The following is a 22,555-nucleotide window of genomic DNA, read 5'->3' as shown; positions in this document are numbered from 1 at the left end:
CATAGGAGCAGAAATTAGGCCATTCGGCCCATCGAGTCTGCTCCGCCATTCAATCATGGCTGATAAGTTTCTCAAACCCATTCTCCCGCCTTCTCCCCGTAACCTTTGATCCCCTTACCATCAAGAACCTATCTATCTCGGTCTTAAATACACTCAATGACCTGGCCTCCACAGCCTTTTGTGGCAATGAATTCCATAGATTCACCCCTCTCTGGCTAAAGAAGTTTCTCCTCATCTCTGTTCTAAAAGGTCTTCCCTTTACTCTGAGGCTGTGCCCTCGGGTCCTAGTCTTTCCTACTAATGGAAACATCATCCCCACGTCCACTCTATCCAGGCCTTTCAGTATTCTGTAAGTTTCAATCAGATCCCCCCTTGTCCTTCTAAACTCCATCGAGTATAGACCCAAAGTCCTTAAACGTTCCTCATATGTTAAGCCTTTCATTCCTGGGATCGTTCTCGTGAACCTCCTCTGGACCCTCTCCAGGGCCAGCACATCCTTCCTGAGATACGGGGCCCAAAATTGCTCACAATATTCTAAATGCGGTCTGACCAGAGCCTTACAAAGCCTCAGAAGCACATCCTTGTTTTTATATTCTAGTCCTCGCGAAATAAATGCCAACATTGCATTTGCCTTCCTAACTACCGACTCTTGATCTGATTTTTCTATGGATCTAGTTCACACAACACTACAAGAAACAAAATGGATCAGTAACATCGGCTAGAGGAAATATTATGGGCCGTAACTTCCTCGGTGCGGCAATTAGCATCAGACTGCCACTCCGTGCCCAATTACCTCCGCCAAATTTCTTCCGTGCCTGTCTTGCCCGACCTTCCAGCTCAGGCCAAGCGAGATCCAAGAAGCGGATCTGTCTCCGAAGTCCAGCAGCGTCAAATTGAAGGAGGACATACCCCCAACTCCCCAACCCCTTTTTAAAGCAGCTAAGTTTAAAGGTCCCATTGAAATTGTCGGGCCAAGCGAACTGAAAAGGATTTGGAGGGTGGGGCCGTTTGGTTGGCGGGTAAGGAGTCCCGTGCGGGTGGGGGACCTCGTGGTGGGAGTGGGAGGTTAACGGGTGGGGCGGGGATGGTTAGTTGGAGGGAGGGGAGTGCCCTGGGGGTAATGGGGCTGGGCCTTTGCAATAGTTACCCAGAAGTTAGAAGAGCTTTTAATTTTTCTAACGTTTCCTGGGCAACTATTAGTATAACCCTGGAACCATCCGAAGTGTGTGATTTAAACTGCTTCCAGCGCCGTGCAATTGCCCAGAGGAAGTGTGCCACTTCTGGGCAACTGCTGTGTGCAAACCCTTACCTGGGAACCTCCCCAGAGGGATCCTCCAGTGCATTGGGCAGCCCCCCTCCAAATCCGACGCTGGGGGAGCTCGGAGTTTACGGCTCAATATTGTACTGGTTTGACAGTGAGGGTCGGAGTTGGGCGAGGGAGGCTCAGTCAGAGATAGGGGGTGGTGGGCTGTGGTGGCGTGGGGCTGGGTGGGTGGAGGGGGCTAGTGAGGAGTGAAGGGCTCAGAGCTGGGCAGAGATAGTGGGGCTCAGACTGGGCAGTGTGGGGGTGGGGTGATGGCTCGGAGTGGACAACGGCTGCCGTAAAGGTCACTTGCATTCCAGAAGCTTGAGCATTCTTGACGTCCTCTCTCGGGTGCGTACTGGAGAATCTCTCTGAACACTTTGCAAGGGAGAGGCACTAAACAGGAAGTGGAGGAATTTGGTGAGCAAGTCCAAAGGTAAAGTGCAAAATGTGCAAATCTTATTTTGGACAATTTTGAAAGCAGAGGGATAGAAATAGTGAAGCAAATGCTTTTGGAAGAGGACTATCGAGAGAAGTATCGCCCGTGCCCGAGAGATTGCCCTGAAACTAGAGTGACGGAAGCTAGGAACAAGCAGAAATCCAGAGTTAGACGGTGGAAGGTTTGGCTTGTGTGGACCAGCATTAGAGAAGGATCTTCGATACAGAATGGAGAGAGACCATGGAAGGATTTGACAGCCAGTGCTAAACGCCCCACAGTCGATTGTCACTTCACCAAAGTGACAAAAGTGGCCTCTGGAACTCAGTCTCACATGCTAATGGCACTATTGCTGATTGTCCAATATACTGACCTGCCCCCCCCCGCTCACCCATTGTTTAATGAAGCATCTTCCAATGGTCCCATTCATCTCATTCACCAGCCTGCTTACCTGTTTCCCCTGTAACCCAGATACAGTCTTGTTCACTAGCCCTTTGTGATCTGTACCCCTCCGGGCTACGCAATATGCTAGTTGGTACATCAGGCCAAACACTGAAATCTACATAACGACCGGTTTAATTGGCAAACATAAAGAGAAGGCTGTAGGAAGGCTGAGGTTATCAGCTGTTCACATGTGAGCAGTGTCTGTGTGCTGCAAATGCACAGATTGCAAATTGATAGCTCTCTGTTTCGCTATGCAGATCCCTCCCTCTTGTGGAATGATGATAGTACCACAGGAGCAATTTACTCTCGTCCTCCTGTGTCTTCTGTAAATGCAAATCAATGAGTATATTAAACGGAAACAGGTGACAGACAGCATTAACCAACCTAACGCCACTATCGCTTTTCTAAAATGGCTATTCCAATCTCATTCTCACTTCCTTCCTTGTATAATATTTAAACGCTTCAAACTCAAGCTTGACATCACCTAAACCCTGCTTACAGCTGGTCTTTTGTTGCTGCTGGACCCGGGTAGTCCTGCAATATGGGCCTTGGTCCCCCCCCACCTCGCGTCGATTCTCAATGTAAGTGAAAGGTGGTTTTGGTTCTGTACTCACTTCTCACATGATTATCAGCACAGTAGGTCATATCAGCAGCATGGATGAACTGGTAGCCTGTACCTCGCATGCACAGCTCCATTTCTGTGTAACCCAGAACAAACTTGGCCCTGTAAACAACGAAACGAGAGCACCCCATAATTAAGCAATTCAAGATAGCGCATTCCTATCACACTCTTATCTCTAGGTGACTGAGGTCCATCTCTAGCACCTTTCCCCGCTCCATTGCCCCCAATCCCAACACCTCCCCTCCCTCGTCAAGGCCTATTTCTGGGTAAATGATCTACCCTCTTTGGCATCAGGAGGTTAAGATCCCTAGTCCATGCTCCCTTTGGGTATTGTATTGGCCTTCTCTGCCCCCTGGACTTTTGAGGGGAAAGTCAGGATTCTTGCTCCTGACTTTGAAAGAGCAACTCTTGCTGACCACGCTCTTGTGCAGATTCTGGTGGGAAGCCTCCTGACATTCGCCATGAAGGTCCACGTGTGTGGAATGGATACTCACTGAGGGACGGGAGAGCTGCAGAGTGCTGCACCAGTGAGAGTTAGGGCATTCCAGAGAGAGCAACAGAGGAGGACAATTGGATTTGAGGATCCTGAGCTGAAACGAAGAAAGACAGGTAGAACTGTGGGATTCATATATGGGATGTGGGAGTTGCTGGCAAGGCCAGCATTTATTGCCCACCTTTAACTGCCCTCGAGGAGGTGTGGTGACCTGTCTTCTGGAAGAAATGCAGTGTCTCGCTTGGCCATTTCGGAGGGCAGGTAAGAGTCAAGCACCTTGCTGGGGGTCTAAAATGATATAGGCCAGACCGTGCAGGGACATTAATGAACTGTCTGCCAGTTGGATGGTCAACATCACCGACAGTAGTGTTTTTAAAAAATATAATTAGCTGAATTTAAATTCCCCCAACAGCTGTGCTAGGATTTGAACTCACGTCGTTGGGTCATTAGCTGACCCATCTGGATTACTAGCCCAGTAATATAACCGCTATGCGACCATAATCCGAAGGCCAATACCAAGGCTAGCAGGAGATTTACACAATCTCGTATCAGCTACCAGTGTGTCCCCAATTCCCCGGTATCTTCTTCCCCCCCCACCGCCCCCCACCGACATGCTCTCTGTTACCTTCCCCCACCCTCGCCCCTCCCCCACACAAACGTACTTGGTGTCACATGCCAGCGGCGTGAAGTCCAATTTGTGCTTGGTCTGGAATATCAGCGTCTTGGTCCGCACTTCCAGGATGGACGGAGGCTGGAGAGGGGTTGCCACGGCGAACAGGGCCAGCTGAGGGGGGATGGGGGCGCCATCCTCTGCTTTCTTATTCTGCCCGTGTAAGAACTTCAGCCGCCCCTGAAAGCTCAGCGTCTGCAATGGACACAGATTAATGGATATAAGCTCAAGGGCCATGTAAGGCCAGGTACATCAGTCCCAACCCAGAGCACATATTTACGTTCTCCCAAATACAGGAGAGCGGCTTCTCCTCCAGCCCAATTCATCTGGAATTTAAGGGGACAGCATGCATATACAAAGGTCGAGTTTACATTGGATTGGATTGCTTTGAGGGTGAGGTACGCACACTCACAAGGACAAGTTTGACTTGTCCCTCCTGTTGGCTTCACAATACCCACCACCAGAGCACCCAGAGTGGGCAGTTGCCTCCTATGGGGGGCAGGATGGGTGGGTAACGCCCAAGTCTCCATCAGTGCTGCTCTTGGCCAGCTGCCTGGCTAGGTCCAGTGAGCTCACCAGCGATGGACCATTCTCTGATCTTGCCTCCGTCTTTTCCACGAAATGGAACCTGCTGGCCTCTGTCCCATTTGGACGTCACCCTTAACCCTTTTTTTCTCTTGTGTGGTTTTTCTGGCAGAACAGCCAGCGAGAGGATGAGGAGAATTCATGTTTTACACAGCAATCCGGAAGGTACTGCCTGCAAGGGCGGTGGAGGTAGATTCGATAGGAACTTTCAAAAGGGGGAATTGCATAAATACTTTAAAAAAAACGTACAGTGGAGTTGGGAAAGAGCGGGGGAAGTGCGTCTAATTTGTAGCTCTTTCAAAGAGCTGGCATAGACACATTGGGCTGAATGGCCTCATTCTATGCTTATCGTTCCATGATTGGAACCATCTCCTGACAACAGTCCGAGATTAAGCCAGGCTGTTCCCAACCTTAGTGTCGTCTTTGATTCTGAGATGAGCTTCTGGCCTCATATCCATGCCATCATTAAGACTACCTATTCCCGCCTATCGACTTCACCCACCTCCGCTCATCTGCTGCTGAAACCCTCATTCATGCCCCTGTTACTTGTTGATTCGACTGTTCTAAAGATCTCCTGGCTGACCTCCCACATTCTACCCTCCATAAACTTGAGGTCATCCAAAACTCTGCTGCCTGTGTCTTAACCCACATAGAGTCCCATTCCCTATCCCTCCTGTGCTCACTGGCCTACATTAGCTCCCAGCCAAGCAACATCTTGATGTTAAAATTCTCATCTTTGTTTGCAAATCCCTCCAAGGTCTCACCCCTCCCCCGCCCCCTACCTCTGGCAATCTCCAACTCCCCAACCCTCCAAGATCTCTGCTCTCCTCTAATTCTGGTCTCTTTGAGCATCCCCGATTTGAATGACTTCACCAGTGGCGGCCGTGCCTTCGGCTGCCTGGGGCTTTGAGCTCTGGACTTCCCTCCCTAAACCTCTCCACCCCTCTACCCTCCTTCAAGACATGACTATTTCTTTGATTAAGTTTTTGGTCATCTGAGCCAACGTCTACCTTACATGGCTCAGTGTCACATTTTGTTTCATGCTGCGCTCCTGTTAAAGGTGCTATACAAGTTGGCGGTGTTGTTGTTGTTGAGATGCAGACCCTTGGGCTGCAAGGGCTGGCCTCAGTCGAACGCCACTTTCCACTTGGACTGCCTGAGTGGCAGCAACTCATCTCCCACCCAACCCCTGTCAGTACAGGAATGTCAAGGAGAGCAATCCGATGTCCTAACCCACGAGCCCTGAGCGGGAAACAGATCAGAGATCCTCCTGGTCCCCAAGGCTCAAGTTAATCACCAGGTAAACTTGTTCAGCCAGTTTAATTGGGGTTGGCTGGTCAAGTCGTTTAGCCTCCCAATTTTAACAGCGTCTGCCTTTCCAAAGGCTTGACCAGAGTTTGAACAGAAACTTAAAAGCAGAGGGGAGCGGAGACGATCGTAGATTTACTTACCAGGAACCCAGAGGAATTGTCCAAAAGACAACGGAACCTGCAGATAAAGTTCCTCTTCATGAAGGAGGAATTCTCAGGTGGTAAGTCGTGGGGATTGTAATTGACGATATAGGAGCAAAGGCTACTGTTCTCCGGAACACCTAGGTCGTGAAAGAGAGAGGGTTTAATGAAGTAAAATGGAAAACTCTTGAGGTTAAAATAAAAGGGAATGCTTGAAACACACAACGAACATACAAAAATATGGAATAGAAGCAGAAGTAGGCCATTTGGCCCCTCGAGCCTGCTCCACCATTCAATAAGATCGTGGTTGATCTGTTTGTGTTTCGAGTTCCACATTCCCATCTACCCCCGATAACCTTTGATTCCCTTGCCTAACATGAATCTATCTACCTCCTCCTTAAAAATATTCAACGACCCCGCCCCCACCTTCTGAGGCAGAGAGTTCCAAAGTCAGACAAACCTCTGAGAGAAAAAAATTCTCCTCGTCTCTGTCCTAAAAGGGTGACCCCAAATTTTAAAACTGTGCCTCCTAGTTCTGGACTCATCCACAAGAGGAAACATCCTTTTAACTTCCATCTTGTCAAGGCCGTTCTGGATCTTGTAAACTTCAATCAAATCACCCCTCACTCTTCTAAACTCCAGTGGAAACAAGCCCAGTCTGTCCAACCTTTCCTCATAAGACAACCAACTCATTCCAGGTATCAATCTGATAAACCTCTTCTGAACTTTCTCTAACATTTAATCCTTCCTTAAATAAGGAGACCAAAGCTACACACAGTATTCGAGATGTGGTCTCACCAATGCCCTGTATAACTGAAGCAGAACATCTTTACTTTTATGCTCAATTCCTCTCGTAATAAAGGATAGCATCACATTAGCCTATTTATTACATGCTGTATGTACTAACTTCTTGTGACTCATGCACGAGAACACCTAGGTTGCTCAGCACCTCGGAATTCTGCAACCATTCTCTGTTTAAGTGATACTCTGCTTTTCTATTTTTCCTACCAAAGTGAACAACTTCACATTTTCCCACATTATACACCATCTGCCAGATTTTTGCCCACTCACTCAACCTATCTATGTCAGTCTGCAAACTCCTCATGTCTTCTGCAAACATACTTTCCTATCTTTATGCCATCTGCAAATTTAGCTACTGTGCCTTCGCTCCCCTCAACTAAGTCATTAATGTAAATTGTAAAAAGTTGAGCCCCTAGTGCAGACCCCTGTGGGACACCACTCGTCACATCCTGCCAATCAGAAAAGACCCATTTATGCATACTCTCTGCTTTCTGCCAGCCAGCCAATCCTCTCTCCAGGCTAATATGTTACCCCCTACACCATAAGTTTATTTTCCACAATAGCCTTTGGTATGACACCTTATCACATACCTGATGGCATAGCGGGATTGTCACTGGACTAGCAACCCAGAGAGCCCGGTTTGAATCCCGCCACGGCAGATGGTGGAGTTTGAATTAAATAAAAATCTGGGATTAGAAACCTATGAAGCCATTGCCGACTGTTGTAAAACCCCATTTGGTTCACTCATTTGCCATTCTCACCTGACAGCAAGCCACTCAGTTGTATCAAACCCCTTAAAAAGTCAATAAAAAGGAATGAAACTGGATGGACCACCTGGCATTGACCTAGGCACCGGAAACAACAACGGCAAACCAAGCCCTGTCGACCCTGCAAAGTCCTCCTCCATCTGGGGGCTTGTGACAAACTTGGGAGAGCTGTCTCAGGGGCTAGTCAAACCTGACATAGCCTGACATAGTCATCCTCATGGAATCATATCTTACAGATAATGCCCCAGACATCACCATCCCTGATGTCCTGGCCCAGCAGAGGTGGCGGTGACACAGTGGTATACAGCCGGGACAGTGTTGCCCTGGGAGTCCTCAACATTGACTCCAGACCCCATGAAGTCTCACGGCATCAGGCCAAACATGGGCAAGGAGACCTCCTGCTGATTACCACGTACTGCCCTCCCTCAGCTGATGAATCGGTGCTCCTCCATGCTGAGCACCACTTGGAGGAAGCACTGAGGGTAACAAGGGCACAGAATGTACTCTGGGTGGGGATTTCAATGTCCATCACCAGGAGCAGCTCGGTAGCACCATCACTGACCAAGCTGGCCGAGTCCTAAAGGACATAGCTGCTAGACTGGGTATGCAGCAAGTGGTGAAGGAATCAACAAGAGGGAAAAACATACTTGACCTCATCCTCACCAACCTGCCTGCTGCAGATGCATCTGTCCATGACAGTATCGGTAGGAGTGACCACTACACAGTCATTGTGGAGAGAAAGTCCCACCTTCACATTGAGGATACCGTCCATCATGGTGTGTGTCACTACCACTGTGCCAGATAGGATAGATTTCAAACAGATCTAGCAACTCAAGACTGGGCATCCATGAGGTGCTGTGGGCCATCAGCAGCAGCAGAATTGTACTCAACCACAATCTGTAACCTCATGGCCCAGCATATCCCCCATTCTACCATTAGCATCAAGCCAGGGGATCAACCCTGGTTCAATGAAGAGTGCAGGATGGCATGTCAGGAGCAGCACCAGGCATACCTAAAAATGAGGTGTCAACCTGGTGAAGCTATAACACAGGACTACTTGTGTGCTAAACAGAATAAGCAGCAAGTGATAGACAGAGCTAACAATTACACAACCAACAAATCAGATCTAAACTCTGCAGTCCTGCCACATCCAGTCGTGAATGGTGGTGGACAATTAAACAACTCACTGGAGGAGAAGGCTCCAGAAACATCCCCATCCTCAATGATGGGGGAGCCCAGCACATCAGAGCAAAAGATAAGGCTGAAGCATTTACTACAATCTTCAGCCAGAAGTGCCGAGTGGATGATCCATCTCGGCCTCCTGCGGAGGTCCCCATCACAGATGCCAGTCTTCAGCCAATTCAATTCACTCCATGTGACATCAAGAAACGGCTGAAGGCGCTAGATACTGCAAAGGCTATGGGCCCTGACAATATTCCGGCAATAGTACTGAAGACTTGTGCTCCAGAACTTGCCGCACCCCTAGCCAAGCTGTTCCAGTACAGCTACAACACTGGCATCTACCCGGCTACGTGGAAAATTGCCCAGGTATGTCCTGTACACAAAAAACAGGACAAATCCAACCCGGCCAATTACCGCCCCATCAGTCTACTCTTGATCACCAGTAAAGTGATGGAAGGGATCATCAACAGTGCTATCAAGCGGCACTTGCTTAGCAATAACCTGTTCACTGATGCCCAGTTTGGGTTTCCCCAGGGTCACTCAGATCCTGACCTCATTACCGCCTTGGTTCAAACATGGGGAAAAGAGCTGAACTTTCGAGGTGAGGTGAGAGTGACTGCTCTTGACATCAAGGCTGCTTTTGACAAAGTGTAACATCAAGGAGCCCTAGCAAAACTACAGCCAATGGGAATCGGGGTGGGGGGGGGAGGGGGAACTCTCCACTTCTTAGAGTCGTACCTAGCACAAAGGAAAATGGTTGTGGTTGTTGGAGGTCAATCATCTCTGCTTCAGGACATCACTGCAGGAGTTCCTCAGGGTAGTGTCCTCGGCCCAACCATCTTCAGCTGCTTCATCAATGACCTTCCTTCCATTATCAGGTCAGAAGTGGGGATGTTCACTGATGATTGTACAATGTTCAGCACCATTCGTGACTCCTCAGATACTGAAGCAGTCCATGTCCAAATGCAGCAAGACCTGGACAATATCCAGGCTTGGGCTGACAAGGGGCAAGTAACATTTGCGCCACATAAGTGTCAGGAAATGACCATCTCCAACAAGAGAGAATCTAACCATCGCCCCTTGATGTTCAATAGCATTACCATCAATGAATCCCCCATTATCAACATCCTGGGGGTTACCATTAACCAGAATCTGAACTGAACTAGCCACTTAAATACATTGGCTACAAGAGCAGGTCAGAGGCTAGGTTTCCTGCTGGGAGTAACTCACCTCCTGACTCAATAAAGCCTGTCGACCATCTACAAGGCACAAGTCAGGAGTGTGATGGAATACTCCCCACTTGCCTGGACGAGTGCAGCTCCAACAACACTCAAGAAGCTCAACACCATCCAGGACAAAGAGGCCCTGCAGGATCGGCACCCCATCCACAAACATTCACTCCCTCCACCAGCGACACATAGTAGCAGCAGTGTGTACCATCTACAAGATGCACTGCAGGAACTCACCAAGGCTTCTTAGACAGCACCTTCCAAACCCATGACCACTACCATCTAGAAGGACAAGGGCAGCAGAGACATGGGAACACCACCACCTGGAAGTTCCCCTTCAAGTCACTCACCATCCTGACTTGGAAATATATCGCCGTTCCTTCACTGGGTCAAAATCCTGGAACTCCCTCCCTAACAGCACTGTGGGTGTACCTACACCACATGGACTGCAGCGGTTCAAGAAGGCAGCTCACCACCACCTTCTCAAGGGCAGTTAGGGATGGGCAATAAATGTTTGTTTTTTCTAGTGGTATCCACATTAGTGAATGGACAGGAAAAATTTTAAACTGGCTCAATACTTACATCATGGAATGATAAGACTGCCGGGGCTGTCCTCCTTGGAAGAGAGATCGAGGGGAGATTTGATAGAAGCACTCAAAATCTTAAGGGGTCTGGACCCTTAAGGGAATAGAGAGAAACTGTTCCCATTGGTGGAAGGGTAAAGAGCCAGAAGGCACCGACTCAAGGTGAATGGCATAAAAAAACCAACAAAGACATGAGGGCAAACTCTTTACGCCGCGAGTGGTTGGGTCTGGGATGCACTGTCTGAGAGTGTGGTGGAGACAGGGTCAATCGAGTGGTTAGGGTTTGGAATGCACTGCCTGAGAGTGTGGTGCAGACAGGGTCAATCGACTGGTTAGGGTCTGGAATGCACTGCCTGAGAGTGTGGTGGAGACAGGGTCAATCGAGTGGTTAGGGTTTGGAATGCACTGCCTGAGAGTGTGGTGGAGGCAGGTTCAATCGAATGGTTAGGGTCTGGAATGCACTGCCTGAGAGTGTGGTGGAGGCAGGTTCAATCGAATGGTTAGGGTCTGGAATGCACTGCCTGAGAGTGTGGTGGAGGCAGGTTCAATCGAATGGTTAGGGTCTGGAACGCACTGCCTGAGAGTGTGGTGGAGGCAGGTTCAATCGAATGGTTAGGGTCTGGAATGCACTGCCTGAGAGTGTGGTGGAGGCAGGTTCAATCGAATGGTTAGGGTCTGGAATGCACTGTCTGAGAGTGTGGTGGAGACAGGGTCAATCGAGTGGTTAGGGTCTGGAATTCACTGCCTGAGAGTGTGGTGGAGGCAGGGCTAATCGAGTGGTTAGGATCTGGAATGCACTGCCTGAGAGTGTGGTGGAGGCAGGGTCAATCGAGTGGTTAGGATCTGGAATGCACTGCCTGAGAGTGTGGTGGAGACAGGGTCAATCGAATGGTTAGGGTCTGGAATGCACTGCCTGAGAGTGTGGTGGAGACAGGGTCAATTGTGGCGTTCAAAAGGGAACTGGATAAACATCTGAAGAGAAAAACTTTGCAGGTGGCTACGGGGAGATGGTGGAGGGGTGGGCATGGGCCTAACTGTGTTGCTCTTGCAGAGAGCCGGCATGGACACAATAGGCTAAATGGCCTCCTTCTGTGCTGTAACCCTTCCACGGGTTCGATTAATTTGTCACTGTTCTAAGTGTTTGATTTAACAAGAAGGAACGCTATTGGTTAACGATAGCGCTTTGATGTAAAATCGCCCAATTGTTTGACAACTCACTGTCCACTCGGGGGTTGGATTCCTGGCACGCAGGTGGGCTCAGGGCCCAATGCAGCTGACGTCGAAACATTGCCCGGTCGTCAGTGTGGATCAGCTCAAACACACTCTGGTGTACCACATCCGACTGCAAAACAACAGAATAATCACGTCAAGTCAATCCGCAGCTCAGGCTTAGAATGAAGGCCCACTGTGAGCCAAAATGAAGCAATAAAAATTCCTCAACATTCCTGGGAGCAAGCGACTGGAGCTGGGGTGGAGATCGTAAAGGGCAACCGGGACTCCAAAGGTGAAGCGACAAGTGTTGGAATTTCACAGCGGCTCAGTCAGGAAGGAAAAGCGGGGTTAACATTTTGCTCAAAGCGGCCATGAGCCAAGGCAAGAGCTTGGTTGGCAGCCTGATGGGAAGGAAGTGGGGTGGGAATAGTCGGGGTGTGGGGGGGGAGGTGGGTGGGGTGCTGACGACCGCAGGCACGGATTCCAGAGCCCAGGAACATTAATCGCTCCCACAAAGGTGGAGTGGATGAGTTTAATAGTGCAAGAGTGGACCTCAAAATCACACAAAGAAGCCTGAAGCCATTACCATAGGATCATAGAAATTTCTACATGATAAATAGGAGCAAGAAATCAGGGAAAGGACGGGGGAGGGAGATTAGGGGGATACAGATAAGCAGAGAAGGGGGAGAAAAAGAGAGAAAGGGAAAAGAAAAGTTTGCATTTTTATAACACCTTTCACCACCTCAGTTCGGCCCAAAGCACTTTACAGCCAATGAAGGACTTCTGAAGTGTAGTCACTGCCTTTTGGTTTTATTTGTTCATGGGACATGGGCGTCGCTGGCTAGGCCAGCATTTATTGTCCCTCCCTGATTGCCCTTGCTCAGGGGGCACTTAAGAGTCAACCACATATTGCTGTAGGTCTGGAGTCACATGTAGGCCAGACCGGGTAAGGATGGCAAATTTCCTTCCCTAAAGGACATTAGTTTCTGACAATCGGCAATGGTTTCGTGATCAGCATCAGGCTTTTAATTCCAGATGTTTACAGAATTCAAATGTCACCATCTGCTGTCGTAGCATTAGAATCTGGGTCCCCAGAGCACCACCCTGGGTCTCTGGAGTACCGGTCCAGTGACAACACCACCATGCCCTCCCCTTGCCATGTAGGAAGCCAATTTATGCGCAGAAAGCTCCCACAAATGGAAAATGTGATAATGACCACGTAACCTGTTTTTTTGTGACACCAATTGAGGAATAAATATTGCCCAGGATGCTGGGGGAGAACCCCCCTTCTGCTCCTCAAAATAGTGCATAGGGGTCGCAGACATCCATCCGAGAGGGAGGATGGGTTCTTGCATTAATATCTCATCTCAGAGGAGGACAGAGAAATGTGGCACGGGGGAGGGTGGTGGAGTGCGGAAGGGAAAGGAAAGGAGGGAAAGGAAGGGAGAGAGAGAGAGAGAAAAAAAATGGAAAGAGTGAGTGAGGGGGGACGGAGAAGGGAGGAAAGAGATGGACAGAATGAGAGAGAGGAAAAGCGGGAAAGAGAGAAAGGGGATGAAGAAGGGAGAAAAGTGAGAGGGAGGAAGGGTGAAAGGAGGAGGAAGGGATTGAGAAATTTCACGGTATAGTTTCCCCCTCCTCACCCTCTCCCACAAGTGCTGCCTCACACAGTGGCATCCCTCCCCAGGAGGCAATGCTCTCTGCAACCCCCCCCCACCCCCCCCGTCTAAGTGCTCATTCCTCATGTGTAACCCTAGTTCTACAGCGATAGGGCAGGGTCATTGCAAGAGAGTGTAACACTGCCCCCACTCAGCATCCACAACTCTGGCAGGGGTGTGCGGATCGGGATCAGGGGCAAAAACCCTGTCTGTCCGCCCATCCCTGGCTCGGACCTCCCCGGTTAATTGCAACAATCCACAACCACTTCCTTGGCTGTGATCACTAACTCTCTGCCAAGTGGTGGGGGGGCAGACCTAGGAGCTGCTGGTTTGATAATGCAGTCTCTTCACTCACAAGGAAATCAAAGGAGCTCAATCACTGCTTTTAAACGCATCATGCTCCTCTAAATATAGCAACGCAATCTACAAAACAGTCAACTGGGTTCATCGCAACTTTCAGACTCTCACAAGCCAGGAAGAAAGCTGGTGTCCAACTTCAAGCCGTTCAACTCCGCTGGTCCTTTCAGAAATAACCAGGAAATCACACCATAACTCCCACTCAAAACGCAGTACCTCAAGCAAACCTCAAGCCCCCCCCTCACCTTAATCTCACTCCAAACACCATCCCAAGCACAATGCCACACTAGGAATGGTTGGTTTTGTCCGATGGGCTCGGGGGAAGGGGGGGTGGGGGGTGGCACTGGCAACTGATTGGATAGCCTCAGTCTTCTTAAGGAGTCTGTGAACTCTTCGCACTTGTTGTGCGGAGGTGAGGGGGGTGGGAGGGGAAGGGGTGGGGGTGAGACGACCATGTCGTCATAGTGGTCCAGCCGGAATCGGATTGGTTCAACCAGCTGTCTGACAAATCCTGTCAAGTCTGCTGGACTTAAGGTAGTGGAGATGAAGGTCGTTCCAGGGGGTGAGAGAGGGTAATGGTTTTATTGGGGACTAATGCATCAAAGGTGGAGGTGAGGGTGTGGCTGAGTCAATTAAGTAGCTACAGAAATGTCCTGGTGAACAGAGAGGGTCAAAGGTGAAGCAGTTGGGGTTCTGAAAGTGCAGTTGTAAGTGAATTGGGAGAGACTTTTGTCCTGGCTTGGGTACAGAAGGGGGTAGAGTTGTGGTGAGGAAGGGGGTTGTGGGTGGTGAGCAGTCCAAGGGAGTGATAAAAGGAAGCGATCAGAGATGGCCTCATCTGTAATTGACACGGTGGGGATAGCAAGACTATGCTGAATGGCAAGGTCAAAGGGATGGTGGTGAACGTGGGTTGGGGAGTTGACTTGGAGAGAGAGATTTAGGGAGGACAAGCAGTGAACTTAGGAGCGACAGAGAATGGTGGGTTGAGATGGCGCTGGGAATTATTGAGGCTAAGAAGTGGTTCAGCACAGAGGCCACAGGAGGGAGGAAGCGAAGATATCTCGGTGAGAAAATTTTCATCGTATTTGGTTGTAGGTAGAGGATTAAGATTTTGAGAGAAGCGAGAGGGGTGGGGCCAGATGGGATGATAAAGAGAGGAAGTGTCAGAGGAGTATGGGGTCAGGCCAAGGTGTTGATTTGGTGGTAAGCGCTACACTGCCGCTGCGACAGTCTGGGCGGGCCGAGCAGTGAATGGTGTAGCCAGGCAGAGAGGCATCATCAAGGAGGAAAAGTGTCATCACCCCGTCAGCCAGGTTTCCCTTAAGGCCATGATGTGGGGCATTTGGGGTTGCGGCTCATAGAAGACAGGGCCAAGTGCTTCGGGGTATCAAGGGAGACACTAAGGTGAGCTGAGGAATCAGGGTTCATGCACCACACACGTTCTCAATGGCTCAGGGCCCAGACGAAGCTATAAGTAATACACCGCTCGGGTGAAGCATTCACATTCCTCGGAGCAGATTGACATCGAATGAAGTCAAGGTCAAAGATCGAGTAACACGCTGCGACGCTCAGTTGGCAGAGGCTTTTAGATGTTTCACAAAAGCTGAAGCAGGAGTTTCTTATTAAAATTGAACGTATCGAATGGCACTCGCCAGACTTAATTTCCTGGCGGGCTCTTTAACAGTGTAAAGGCTCCTGATGCAGCAGGGAAACGGGAAATACTGAAAGGGGGTTTTTTTTCTGCAAGCCAGACTGCACAGAACGCTGAGCCGTTCAAGGGGAGGCCCAACCTTGGGCACGTAACTTTACTGTTCCACTCAGTAACTTTTCCCAAAAGGGTAGGTATCAGTTTCCTCAAAGCCGTTGAGATGTGATTGTTTCTGGTGCGCGTGCTGCTAGCTGTAACACTGGAACACTGGCTGCTTGACAGCAAGGCTGCAGCGATTGGCTTCACATGGAGGAATGCTTGTAAATCGGAGGCTTTCTCCTTCCGTTAGGAGGTCCCCCCCCCCCCCCACCACTGTGACATGCATCAAGTCAACGGGAGGGTCCGCTCCCAAGTCGCAGGGAATTCGATTCACAGATGCAGCTCCGCTGCAGGCCGGAGTCCCGCACTGGCAACTCCTGGGCTGGGACCCCCTCCCACGTGGTCTGCTCAGTGTTGCCCATTCAATGGCTGGTGAGATGATGCCCCAAGATGCACTGGGGCTGCAGGGGATCACTTGGAGGTCACGGCTCGGTGACGACCAGTGTTTTCTTCGCCGGCGCCTCATTGCACTGGAAATAAGTTAATGCCCAGTTGCCAAAACCACAAAGCTTCCCAAATATAAACTGTGCAGGGTGGGAAACAGCAATGTCTCTGCTTGCGTCACACTGAAGATAAACAGAGACAGAGGCTACGCTGTTCCCTCCTTTCTCAGCCTCTGAAACTCAATCTTTCCATTTCAAGCCTTTCTTTCGTAAGCTTTGCAACACACAATAACTAATCCCACAAATTCCCGGCACTGCAAACACTAAGAAATTAGCTACAGTTAATTTAATGTCAAAATCCAAACACTTCAGCATATAATTTCACAATGGTCTTCAGGTGCCCCCACTGTATTATTTAAAGTTGCGAGTTCTTTCCCAGTGATTTTGTGCTCTTCAATGTGCAAAGGATATTTCACTACGTTTTTCCAGCATTAGTAACTATTCCCCCAGGCAGATATAGCTCATGCTTGATACAGAGTATAGCCCCCTGTTTAACACTGTTCCTTTAATTAAATCTGTGTCCGGTACAACAGGTTGGATGCACAGTAAAGCTCCCTCCACACTGCCATCAAGCACTGCCTCTTCCAAGTGTAAGGTAAGTCACATCCAGGTAGAGCTTCTTCTGTATTCTCCTTCCTACACTGATTCCTCGTGATCTTGCCCACTGAGTGCCAGCTTGTGTTGAATTGTGGATCAGTCAGTCCTGTAAGCCTGACAACTGGAAAAGGTTAAGTTTACCCGTTAAGCCAAACAAGTCAAGAGTCCTCCTCTCCGTCAATCTATGCTGGATTTTGACGCAAAGCCTGTGACTGTGATCATGGAGCCATGGTCCTCTATCTCTGCAACAACTCAAGCGCTCACACCATCCTCCTCCAATGCCTTTCCTCCAGAGTCCAGCTCAGAGTGACTTCCCTCACTTTGCTCCACTCTCAACTCTCCAACTGTAGGCATAGCATCACCAGAAATGGCTTCTTTTCCAATGACATTACCTCCAAAGTCCTACAATAACTAATCCTTGGTTTCGCTTCCTTCCCTGACATAATATGTTCAGTGGCCATTTGCAGACGTGGGGTCAGTTTTCACATGTATGTTGCAAGTGGCCAGCTGGACCTCAGTATAACACTGGCTTTGATCTCTTCATGGCTCAGGAATGTCAGATGGCCTAGTCTTGGATAAGCTACAATTTCCTCTATCGAGACATTAGGAGGACATTGCCTTGAGTCCACCGTAAATTCCAAACTCTCTCCAACATTATGGTCCCCCACACCCAGCCATTGTCTCAGGCTGAGCCACATTGCTTGCACTTCAGCTAAACTTGGACCCTTGATGCCTTGGTGTACCACCCTGTCCTTCATTACAAACACCCAGATGATCATTCTCACAAAATAGGGGTTTGTCCCACATTCTTTTTTCCTTCCTCACTCCAGAGAGCTATTCTTAATTTATATTCACCCCCACCCACCATCATTTGTGAAGCCTATCTACTGAAATAATTTTAGGTCTTTTACTAACCTGACCTTAATTTAATTTGCACATGCTACCAGTGCTGCTGAGAGTGAGTCACTCCTAGAGTGAGATCAAGTAAGGTCACTGGAAATAGGAGTGGGAGTAGGCCATTCAGCCCTTCAAGCCTGCTCCGCCATTCAATGAGATCATGGCCGATCTTCTACCTCAACTCCTGCTCTCTGCACTATCCCCACATCCCTCAATTCTCTTGGCTCCCAAAAATCTACCAACCTCTGTCTTGAATGCACTCAACAACCGAGCACCCACAGCTCTCCAGGGTAGAGAATTCCAAAGCTTCACGACCCTTTGAGTGAAGAAATTTCTCCTCAGCTCAGTCCTAAATGATGAACCCCTTATCCTGGGACCAGACCCCGTGTTCTAGATTCCCTGGCCAGGGAGAATATTTTCTCACCATCTACCCTGTCAAGACCCTTAAGAATTTTTCAATGAGGTTCTTCTGAGCTCTGAGGTCCATTGGCTACTTAGTTGCTCTTCATAGGAAAATCACCTCATCCCAGAAATCTGTTCAGTGAGGTTTGGAATTGTCTATTGCAAGAGAGCTGTGAGAACGAATTGAGGTGTTTAAAAGATAGATCATTTTTTTGGTAATTAAAGGAGGCAAGGGTGGGAAATTAGGATTAAGGTAAGAAGCTTAATTTTAACAAATAGTGGTTCAGACCATTCATGAGGTGAATGGTCTCCATTTATTCCTGCATTGGGAATTTAAACAAGGCAGATTATAAAATTTTAATAGAAGGCCTGCCCTTTGGAGTGTACCTCATTTCAAAAGGAGGCTCTCTTTGATGTACCTCACTTGCAGATGAGCTTTTGATCTTTCTTTCTTTAAAAAGATCATACATCTTATTCCTATCATTGACCCAAATATTGACAATTCTGTCTACAGGATGAACAACAACTTACATTTATATAGCACCTATAATGTAGTAAAACATCTAAGGTGCTTCAACCGGAGTGGTTTGACACCGAGCCACATAAGGAGGTATTAGGCCGGATAACCAAAAGCTTGGTCACAGAGATAGGTTGCATGAACCGTCTTAAAAGGTGGAAAGTGAGGGAGAGAGGGAGAGAGGCAGAGGGGTGTAGGGAGGAAATTCCAGGGCTCGGGGTCCAGGCAGCTGAAGGCACGGCCGCCGATGATGGGGGGGCAGGGGTTACACGAGCAGCAGGGAGTAAAGCTACTTGAGGAATTCAAAGGAAAAAGGTAACAACCAAAAACGCAGAAAATACAGAGCAGGATAATCAGCATCTGAAAGAGGGAAGACCCGCTCATGTTGCGAGACCCACAGAATCGTGGAAAAGTTATGGCACAGAATGAGGCCATCCAGCCCGTCGTTTCTGTGCCGGCCTGAAAATCAAACAAATTTTTTTTTTAAATCATCCCCCCAATTCTGTTACTGCAGGTCCCAGCACTTCAGGTGCCTTTTAAATGAGTTGAGGGTTCCTGCCTCCACCACCAAACCAGGCAGTGAATTCCAGACACCCACCACCCTCTGGGTGAAGAAGTTTTTCCTCTTGCCCTTCAAAGGCGGGTGAAGAATTAGGGAATGCTGGTGTTCTTGATGCCTTGTCTATTAGGAACCAGGCCTATCCCATCAACTCTGCTCTTGGACACACACACACAGTCAGAAAACAATGATGGTCAACCCTTCAGCTTGAAAGGTGTTTGATTTGGGCTCCCAAAGGTGAAAGACCAGGGTCTAACCCATTGCACAGCCCAGTCCCTCAAACAATGCGATCTTTATCGTGGGAGTTTTGAAAGTGACCTTCTTTCACTTAATAAGACTTCAGACTCACCTGGTGAAAGCCAAGGTAATCCTGGATGGTGGGAGACGCGTAGAAGACAAATCCTTCAGCAGTGATGACTAGAATAAAGCCATTCAGAGCCTTTCAAAAGAGGACAAAGGGACATTAATGAAGCATTGTGACAAACATGGAATGCAACTTCTGATACCACCCCCTTAAATATTCTGGATCTTAGGACGTCACCTTCATCAACAGCAAGCTTCAACCAACATGGACCACAAAAATCCCAATTAAACTTTGAACTGCAATTACTTTAATCCCAAATTAAATTATTGGAGGATATCTTAAGAATGCATCACCTCCTACACAAGTATTTCACCCACCCAATATCTTTTTGTAACAAAGGACTTTTTGCATTTGGGTCATTTTATTCAACCCATCAATGACGAAACAGTGTTGGGAATGGACCGCATCTCCAATTTTGCCAGCTTACCAGCATCGGGCACTCCCACAACAAGAGGAGTTGGTTATAAATGTGAAGCAAAGCTCCATATGCTACAGATATAAAAACAAAAAAACTGGGGATGCTGGAAATCCAAAACAAAAACAGAATTACCTGGAAAAACTCAGCAGGTCTGGCAGCTTCGGCGGAGAAGAAAAGAGTTGACGTTTCGAGTCCTCATGACCCTTCGACAGAACTTGAGTTTGAGTCCAAGAAAGAGTTGAAATATAAGCTGGTTTAAGGTGTGTGTGTTGGGGGCGGAGACCTCTCTCCTCACCGTCCAAGGACCCAAACACTCCTTTCAAGTGAAGCAGCATTTCACTTGCATTTCCCCCAACTTAGTCTACTGCATCCGTTGCTCCCAATGTGGTCTCCTCTACATTGGAGAGACCAAACGTAAACTGGGCGACCGCTTTGCAGAACACCTGCGGTCTGTCCGCAAGAATGACCCAAACCTCCCTGTCGCTTGCCATTTTAACACTCCACCCTGCTCTCTTGCCCACATGTCTGTCCTTGGCTTGCTGCATTGTTCCAGTGAAGCCCAACGTAAACTGGAGGAACAACACCTCATCTTCCGACTAGGGACTTTACAGTCTTCCGGACTAAATATTGAATTCAACAACTTTAGGTCGTGAGCTCCCTCCCCCATCCCCACCCCCTTTGTTTCCCCCTTCTTTTTTTTTCCAATAAATTATAAAGATTTTCCTTTTCCCACCTATTTCCATTATATAAAAAAAAACCCCACTAGAGCTATACCTTGAGTGCCCTACCATCCATTCTTAATTAGCACATTCGTTTAGATAATATCACCAACTTTAACTTTAACACCTATGTGTTCTATTGTACTATTGTCGTTGACATCTTTTGATGATCTGCTTCTATCACTGCTTGTTTGTCCCTGCAACCACACCCCCCCACCTCTCTCTCTCTCTCTATCTCTCCGCCCCCCACACACACACCTTAAACCAGCTTATATTTCAACTCTTTCTTGGACTCGAACTCAAGTTCTGTCGAAGGGTCATGAGGACTCGAAACGTCAACTCTTTTTTTCTCCGCCGATGCTGCCAGACCTGCTGAGTTTTTCCAGGTAATTTTGCTTTTGTTCTCCATATGCTACATCCCAGCAAGTGTACCACAGATCTCACTGAAAGATGGGTTCCTCCCTTACTGCACCATCGTGACATTTCCATTGTCCGCCCCAGCAACATTGATAATCTCTCCAAGGCAGACCACCAATTGAATGCCAAATCCTGTGGAATCACCAGGAGCAGGTTGAAACAATGCAAATCATTTCACTTTGGCCACTTACAAACAGGGGGTGGGGTGGCAAGAGAGAGCAAACTGAACATGGCTGGAATGAAGGTGTGGTGGATAGCAACCACTCTGGCTTCATAAGGTATCTTGTAACATGAAAGAGAATTTGCCTTCAGCCCTGCCTCATTTTTCATACCATAGCTGAATTTTAAGTTTCATAGATCAGGAACTAAAGTTAGTGCAGCTCAAAATATGCTGTGATTCTCACTGAGGCAAAAACATCCATTGCTACATCCATTTATGGTCAAAAACATGTACTCATGGATGCTCTGGGGAATGAAATAAATTGGATCATTTTTTTTCATCCTGGAGAGTGACTGTACAAAGATGTTTTCCCATTGGGTCACCAGATTCAGAGTGTAGAAATAAAGCAACCCAGATGCCTTTCCTTCCTGGTGCCAGATAGTTCACCAACAGACTCCTCTGCTGCCAAAAGGTGGTCAGCCAGACGGGTGTCATAAGATCAAAAGAAATAGGAGGAGGAGTAGGCCATTCAGCCCATCGAGCCTGCTCTGCCATTCAATAAGATCATGGTTGATCTGGTTGTGGTCTCAACTCCACTATCCTGTCTGCCCCACCACAATCAGGTAGAGCAATCCTGTGTTCAGGAACACAGGAGCCTCAGCTCTTGACCTTGTCCAACAGGTACGAGGTACTTGCTCCCTGTGTGGATGAGGAACAGGGCTGTAGGGAGGATGAGCCAGCTGACCACGGCACCGTGGCACAGGAGGCCATTCAAGAAGGGGGAGCAAAAAGACAAGCGGCAGTTGTAGGGGAGTCTATAATTAGGGGAATTGATAGCATCCTTTGTAAGCAGGATCGAGAGTCCTGCATGGTATGTTGCCTGCCCGGTGCCAGGGTGAGGGACATCTCTGACTGGCTTGAAAGGACATTGGAGAGGGACGGGGAGGATCCAGTTGTTGTGGTCCATGTTGAGACAAATAACATAGGTAAGACTAGGAAAGAGGACCTGTTTGGGGATTATCAGGAATTAGGAAGTAAATTAAAGAACAGGTCCTCAAGGGTTATAATCTCCGGATTACTACCCGAGCCACGTGCAAATTGGCATAGGGACACGAGAATAAGGGAAGTAAACACATGGCTAAAGGAGTGGTGCGGGAAAGAGGGGTTCCATTTCGTGGGGCACTGGCATCAGTATTGGAACAGGAGGGATCTGTACCGTTGGGACGGTCTCCACCTGAACCGATCTGGGACCAATGTTCTAGCAAAAAGGGTAAATAGGGTGGTCAACAGGACCTTAATCTAGAAAGTGGGGGGGGGAAGGGAAGAGTAAAACTCCAAGAAGTGCGACTAATGGGAAACAAAGCTGCAGGTTAGCATGTGGGGCGGGGGGCGGGTGGGTGCAGTGGACTCAACTTCATGGACCATTATGAAAAAACTGAAAAGAAAGGAGAGCCCAGGAGA

At 48.5% G+C, this 22,555-nt stretch overlaps 1 protein-coding gene across 1 annotated transcript in view; it reads right to left on the bottom strand.

Moving 5' to 3' along the window:
* ahr2 (aryl hydrocarbon receptor 2) overlaps positions 1–22,555 on the bottom strand; it is a 172,537-nt gene that overhangs the window by 13,498 nt on the left and 136,484 nt on the right. Inside the window, exons 4-8 of the mRNA XM_041201157.1 lie at positions 19,366–19,455; positions 11,786–11,909; positions 6,005–6,144; positions 3,961–4,163; positions 2,798–2,907 (exon numbers count right to left, since the gene is read on the bottom strand). Coding sequence (XP_041057091.1) covers positions 2,798–2,907; positions 3,961–4,163; positions 6,005–6,144; positions 11,786–11,909; positions 19,366–19,455 — 667 coding nt within the window. The remainder of the gene's footprint in view (positions 1–2,797; positions 2,908–3,960; positions 4,164–6,004; positions 6,145–11,785; positions 11,910–19,365; positions 19,456–22,555) is intronic.

The sequence above is a fragment of the Carcharodon carcharias genome, chromosome 12 (assembly GCF_017639515.1).
Source record: "Carcharodon carcharias isolate sCarCar2 chromosome 12, sCarCar2.pri, whole genome shotgun sequence".
NCBI classification, from domain to species: domain Eukaryota; kingdom Metazoa; phylum Chordata; class Chondrichthyes; order Lamniformes; family Lamnidae; genus Carcharodon; species Carcharodon carcharias.
Note: the sequence above shows the minus strand (reverse complement) of the source record. Positions and strands in the feature narration are given on the sequence as shown.